General features: G+C 40.8%; 1 protein-coding gene across 1 annotated transcript; it reads left to right on the forward strand.

The window, feature by feature from the left end:
• The first annotated feature begins 5246 nt into the window (after positions 1–5246).
• Positions 5247–6197, forward strand: LOC142302851 (olfactory receptor 5P81-like). Its single transcript, XM_075343959.1, has one exon. The coding sequence runs from the start codon at positions 5247–5249 to the stop codon at positions 6195–6197; it is 951 nt and encodes a 316-aa protein (XP_075200074.1).
• Positions 6198–6617: the final 420 nt, after the last annotated feature.

Raw genomic sequence — 6617 nt, forward strand, 5'->3', positions numbered from 1 at the left:
GCAAGCTGGTACACAAGCCATGCACGGCTCACGTGCTGAACCTAGTTGCTCAGAAATTTATGAAAACATAACCTGACTTGCCGTACCTACTTGAGAAACTGCGCCGTATTAGTGCCCATTTCTGCCATTCCTCTATCACTTTTGCTGGTCTTACAGCCTTGCAAAAGTGCTTTAATTTGCCAAGTCATCGACTTATATGTGACCTGGACACCCGGAACCAAGTCTGGAAACCTCACCAAAATTAGGGTGGTATCCGTAATTACAAAAAAAAACAGAGTGGTGCCAGTGGACTGATTGACCCGGTTATTGAAGGCAAATTCTGCCACTGGCAATGAGGAACACCAATCATCTTGCTGAGACGTAGCCAGACATCGTAAAATCTGTTTCAGTGACTGATTGGTTCTTTCTGTGTTGCCCGTTGGTCTTCGGATGGTAAGAAGAAGAAAAGGTTAATTTGATACCCAACCTTTTACAAAAACCCTCCAAAATTTTGAGATGAACTGCACCCTTCTGTCTAACACAATGTTCGTAGGAATGCCATTCATTCTCACCAATTGTTCTACAAACAATTTGGACAGTGTCTAATCATTAGGCAGTCCTGCCAAGGGAACAAAGTGCACCTGTTAACAGGTAAATTGGTGATAAAGTCCATGGACAAATGAGTCCAGGGTCTATCCGGAATGGGTAAAGGTACCAATGCCCTGGCCGGCTGGTTAAAAGAAACTTTAGTTTATGCACATGTACCACAAGCAGACACAAACACGGCAACACCAGAGTGCACAAAGGGCCACTAAAATAATCTAGCAATGGCTTTACGAGTGGCTGAGACCCCCAGATGTCCACTGAGTGCAGAATTATGAAATTCTTGGAGAACCCATAACCTTAGCTGGACAGGAACAAATAGCTTGGTATCGGGTACTGAAAGAGGGGCCAATAACTGTGCTTTGCGAATCTCATTCTCCAATTTAAAGGACAATGCAGCAACAACCACGTCATGAGGAAGCATGGAGGAGAGAGGTTTCGGAGGTGATAGTGGATCCAAGTTACAAGACAAGGCATCAGCTTTAACGTTCTTGGATCCGGACCAAAAGGTAATGAAAAAATGGAAACGGGAAAAAAAAGTGGCCATCTGGCCTGTCTGGGAATTAATCGTTTAGCATATTCGATAAAAGATGGGTTTTTATGGTCCATAATCAACGTCATCTGGTGACCTGCCTCCCTCCAAAAAATGCCTCCATTCGTTGAAGGCCAATAACTCCCGATTCCCCTCATCCTAATTCTTCTAGGAGGAAGAAAATTTCTTAGAGAAAAAGGCACATGGTCTTAAATTTGTTAATATAGCAGGTCGCTGGGACAGCACTGCACCCATCCCAAAATCAGAAGTGTCCAACTCCACAATGAACGGCTGAGAGAGATCAGACTGAACAAGCACAGGAACAGTCATAAACATTATTTTAACTTCAGAAATGCTTCTACTGCCTGAGATGATCAAACTCTAAGATCAGCCCCTTGCGGGTGAGATCAGTGAGTGGCTCCTTATCTACTCCCATGCCAGCTCATCTTAATTCATTGGCATGGGCTGTAAATACCTTGCTTTTGATATGGTAACTGAAATGGTGCCCTTTTTTTGGGGGGGAGGGAGGAGGGGGGTTGTATGTTTTTTGTTTTTTTTGGTTTTTTTTTCTAGATTTATTTAAACATGAGTTCCCTGATTGCTATATCCTCATTATTGTGCTGTTACAGGATGGAATACATCTTTTAGTTAGACATATATTTTCTTTGCCCATGCACGTCTGACCACTGGCCAGGTTGGAATTGCATTGGCATATGTATAAGTTTATTCCTTACAGGATACAAACTTTTGGCCCTTGAGTTATGCACTATGTTATCCCTTTGAAATTGGTATCTGTAGTGTTCACCATACGCTACTTTGTTATGGTCAGTAACACATCTTTTTGCGCACTGGTCCTTTCACTGCTATGTTCTATTTTTCCTTGATCATATTAACCCCCTTCAGTCCCCAGCCTGTTTTCATCTTCATGACCCGGCCATTTTTTTGCAATTTTGACCAGTGTCATTTTATGAGGTAATAACTCTGGAACACTTCAACGGATCCCGGTGATTCTGAGATTGTATTTTTCATGACACATTGTATTTTATGTTAGTGGTAAATTTAGGACAATATTTTTTGCGTTTATTTGTGAAAAAATTTGAAATTTGGCGAAAATTTTTAAAATTATGCAATTTTCAAAGTTTGAATTTTTATGCTCTTAAACCACCGAGACATATGACACAAAATAATTAATAAATAACATTTCCCACATGTCTACTTTACATCAGCACAATTTTGCGAAAAAAAAAAAATTACAAGGAAGTTATAGGGGTTCAAAGTTTATGAGCAATTTCTCATTTTTACAACAAAATTAACAAAGCCACTTTTTTAGGGACCACATCACATTTGAAGTGATTTTGAGAGGTCTACATGACGAAGAAAAACCCAACAGTGACACCATTCCAAAAGCGGCACCCCTCAGGTTACTCAAAACCACATTCAAGAGGGTTATTAACCCCTTAGGTGCTTCACAGGAACTAAAGCAATGTGGAAGGAGAAAATTAACATTTTACTTTTTGCAACAAAAATGTTAATTTAGCCTCAAACATTGCATTTTCACAACGATAGCAGGATTCAATTGACCCCAAAATTTGTTGGGCAATTTCTTCTGAGCACACAGATACCTCATATGTGGCAGAAAACCACTATTTGGGCGCACGGCAGAGCTCCGAAAGGACTTTTTGAATAGAAAATTAGCTGGAATCGTTAGCTGCACCATGTTGCGTTTGGAGAAAAATATTTTTCATTTTTTCTCATTGGATGTGTGCTTCTATTATGTGTGACTCCTCTTCTCTTTATTGTCCCTGATGTGCCAGAACAGTGGAACAGTGGAGCTCCCCCTCATGTGACCACATTTTGGAAACTAGACCCCCCATGGCATAAATATAGATGGGTAATGAGCACTTTGAACTCTCACGTGTTTCATACATTGAGCCACAAAAAAGTTCTTTTTTTATCCACAAAAATGTTATTTTAGGCTCAGTTTTTAATTTCTACAGGGTAACAGGATAAAGTGGACCACAACATTTTTTGGACAATTTGTCTTGAGTATGCTGATACCTCATATGCGGCAAAAAAACACTGTTTGGGTGCACGGCAGAGCTCTCTCCAATGAGAAGTTTCACCTCTAACAGAAGTTTTTGAAAGAAGGAAAAGGGTACCCGAGAGTTTGGGTTACTTCCTCGATCATCACACAGACTTAAGCGTTTTCCGATGGGTTGGAGGCAAAAGGTCCGGTAGGGCATTCCTTCCTCCAATGTCCCGGACCGCCACAATAAAAATATAATTTCCACTCTTGTAGCCATCTCCTCTCTTTTTCCTTGGAATCTATGGCACCGACTTCCATTGGCTCCATATGTGGATCAACCTCATGTTTGATAGGGCGAAGATTCCCGCCGCTAGGTCACTCCTCTCTCCCGCAACTTCCGATCTATCCAAAACTGCCTGGGTCATGGCCTCCTCCACAAAACTGGGTTAAGGATGATGGGGCAGAGCATCTTTGAGATGATCAGACAATCCCCTCCTGAACTGGCATCTCAAAGCAGAGTCGTTCTAGAAAACCTCCGTACACCATTGCCTGAACTCAGAAAAATACCACTCAGCAGTATGTCTACCCTGGGAGAGACCCATGATCATGTCCTCTGCCACCATGACTAAGTTTGGTTCATCATAAATAAGTCCTAGGGTGTCAAAAAACCTATCAACAGACGTACATTCCTGAGCTGTCGAAGGTAATGAAAAGGCCCAAGTCTGAGGTCCCACCCTGAGCAAGGAAATTATTCTCCCCACCTGCAGACGTTCGTCCCCAGAGGATTGGGGTCTGAGGGAAACTAGTAATTTACAACATTCCCTGAATCTGTGAAACTTCTTCTTTTCCCCAGAAAACTTAGGAAATGATACATCTATGTGATCAGGCTGTCTAATGACTGACTGTGCCATAGAACCCTGGAAGGCCTTTACTGTAGCAGTGAGCTCCCCAAAGAGTTGATTATGGGAAGAGTCAAGGGCTCTATGCTCAATGGACAAGTCCTGGGTCATCTGGGTCAGATTAGATATCTGACCTGCAAGGGCCATAGGAAAAATAATGTATTGGCCTGTGGTAATGTCTCACTGTGCTAAAGGAGACGCTGAAACCATAGGCAGTGTAGCTTCAGAGGGCAGTTAGCAGAAAAATCACCAGAGGACAGTAGAGTAGTCAGTAAACAAGGTCTGCAGAAGGAGGTCTCGACAATAGTACAGGGATAGTCAAATCGTGGTCAGGTGATAGCCAAGGATCTGAAGCCAAGAAGCCACGGATATAGAAGAAGGGAGAGATGGAGGCCAAAGTCAGGAATGTGGATACAAGTCAGATGCCGGGAAGTCCAAATACAAAAAAAGAGGAGGACAAACAGGTCGGGACTGGGATAAGATAGACAGAGAAGGATACACAGTAGACAGGTGTGGGTAGTCATGGAGGAGAGAATGGGTCAGAACAAGGTAGCTGGGAGGCAAGACAGATCAGGGAACTCAAAAAAGCCAGTAACATACGTAGCAGAGCATAAACTATCACTGGCACTGAACCGGAGGTGCAACACCAGGATATAGTGTCCCGAAAACCAGAGTAAGGCAGAGAGGAGTTAACCCCTGACATGACCAGAGCTGGGTGAAATAATTAAACCACAGTGTCAGATACAGACCTGGATCATGACACAACAAGCCCACAAACTTTTTATCTGAAATTTTTTTTTTTTTTAAAGTCTAATTTTATTATATTATTTATTATGTTTTCCTTATTATTCCACTCCCAATTAGAAAACAAACAAGTTTATATTAATCTAATTAGCCAGTCTCATCTGTTGAGTTTATTTACTTGAGCCTGATTCTCAGGATCCTTGGGGGATTTTTCATGTTTTTCTGACACTATAAAAAACAATCAACATCTGGGAAACTTTACCAATTATATGAGAAGACAGAACAATAGTTATGTATCCCATCCTGGCTGAAAATTCCGCAGATCTCTTGTGAGCCTCCTGTAAGGTAAACTATTAGTAAATAGAATATAGAATATTATTTAAATAGCACATTTCTGCTTTTTCCACTAATATGTTTTTTTTAATTTATAGTATAAAAAATTCTTGGATAGTCATCGTCATAAATGATGTGTGAGGAGAATCAGACACAAGTCACTCAGATCCGTCTTCTTGGATTCCAAAGTCTTTCGAAATACAAAACTCTTGTATTCATTGTATTTATCTTCACTTACATTTGTATTCTTGGTGGAAACCTTCTAATTATTATATTAGTGACCATTATTGACCACCTCAAAACCCCAATGTTTTTCTTTCTGAAACACTTATCCATTGCGGATGTCTTACTGACCACCAGCGTTATCCCCATGATGTTGGACATAATATTTGTTGAGGAGGGTATTTTGTCCTTTTGGGGTTGTTTAATACAGCTCTATGTATTTGGTATATTTGGATTTATTCAGTGTTTTCTCATTGCCATCATGTCATTTGATCGATATTTGGCCATCTGCCATCCATTGCGCTATTCCTCACTAATGAGTCCAGATCTTTGCCTGGGGTTGGTTATTGGATCATGGTTTTTGGTTACTGTGCTGATATCAAGTGGGTTCATTCTTATTATCCAATTTAACTTCTGTGGCTTAAACTCCATTGACCACTTCTTCTGTGACTTTGGTCCCGTAGTTGAGTTGGCCACTTCAGACACTTCAGTTGTGATCTTGCAAGACTTTGTTATTTCCATATTTTTGATATTCCTTCCTTTTGCTTTTATCATTATTTCCTATGTCTGTATTCTTTTTACCATACTCAAAATTTCCTCAACTTACGGTAAAAGGAAAGCCTTCTCCACTTGTAGCTCCCACCTGACCACGGTGTGTGCATATTATGGTACCCTAATCGCAGTCTACATGACTCCATCTGATGAGAGCTCATCCAATATCAACAAGTACAGATCCCTGTTGTATTTGGTGGTGACGCCATTGATGAATCCCATTATCTACAGTCTGAGGAACAATGAGATCAAGAGAGCTATGCAAAAATTAATGAGTCTTACAATTCAAAATGGATGGAAAAAATGAAAAAATGTTTTTCCTACACTCGTTTCTACTTTACTACAGTAAATAATATAAATCAATCACACCAATTTGGACAACAGTTGGTGACCATCTAGTTATGGGTTATGTCACTTCCATGTCTGCACACGCTGCTTCTACTTCTGCCTTGCTTGCTAGATATTGTCGCACTTATTCTACGGTTACTGCTTGATGATGGAAGAATGTAGCTGTTAGATTGCTAGCACCAGGGGTCTATTTCCAGTCCATTTCTGTTTTGCTGTAATGAGTTATTACTGTAGTAAGCTCTGTTGGGAGACAAGGGCCGGCCTTCCTCCTTTGTGAACCCCAGTAACCATCCTCTGGCTAAGAGTTATTCAATTTAGCAAGGCCAATTCACTGTGATCCATTTCTTCTGTATGGTACTTATTTTTTTTTCAATGACCT

This window comes from Anomaloglossus baeobatrachus, chromosome 4 (assembly GCF_048569485.1).
Source record: "Anomaloglossus baeobatrachus isolate aAnoBae1 chromosome 4, aAnoBae1.hap1, whole genome shotgun sequence".
NCBI classification, from domain to species: domain Eukaryota; kingdom Metazoa; phylum Chordata; class Amphibia; order Anura; family Aromobatidae; genus Anomaloglossus; species Anomaloglossus baeobatrachus.

Excerpts from the sequence above, each read along its gene's own strand:
- LOC142302851 (XM_075343959.1), top strand. The coding sequence starts at position 5,247 with ATGATGTGTGAGGAGAATCAGACACAAGTCACTCAGATCCGTCTTCTT.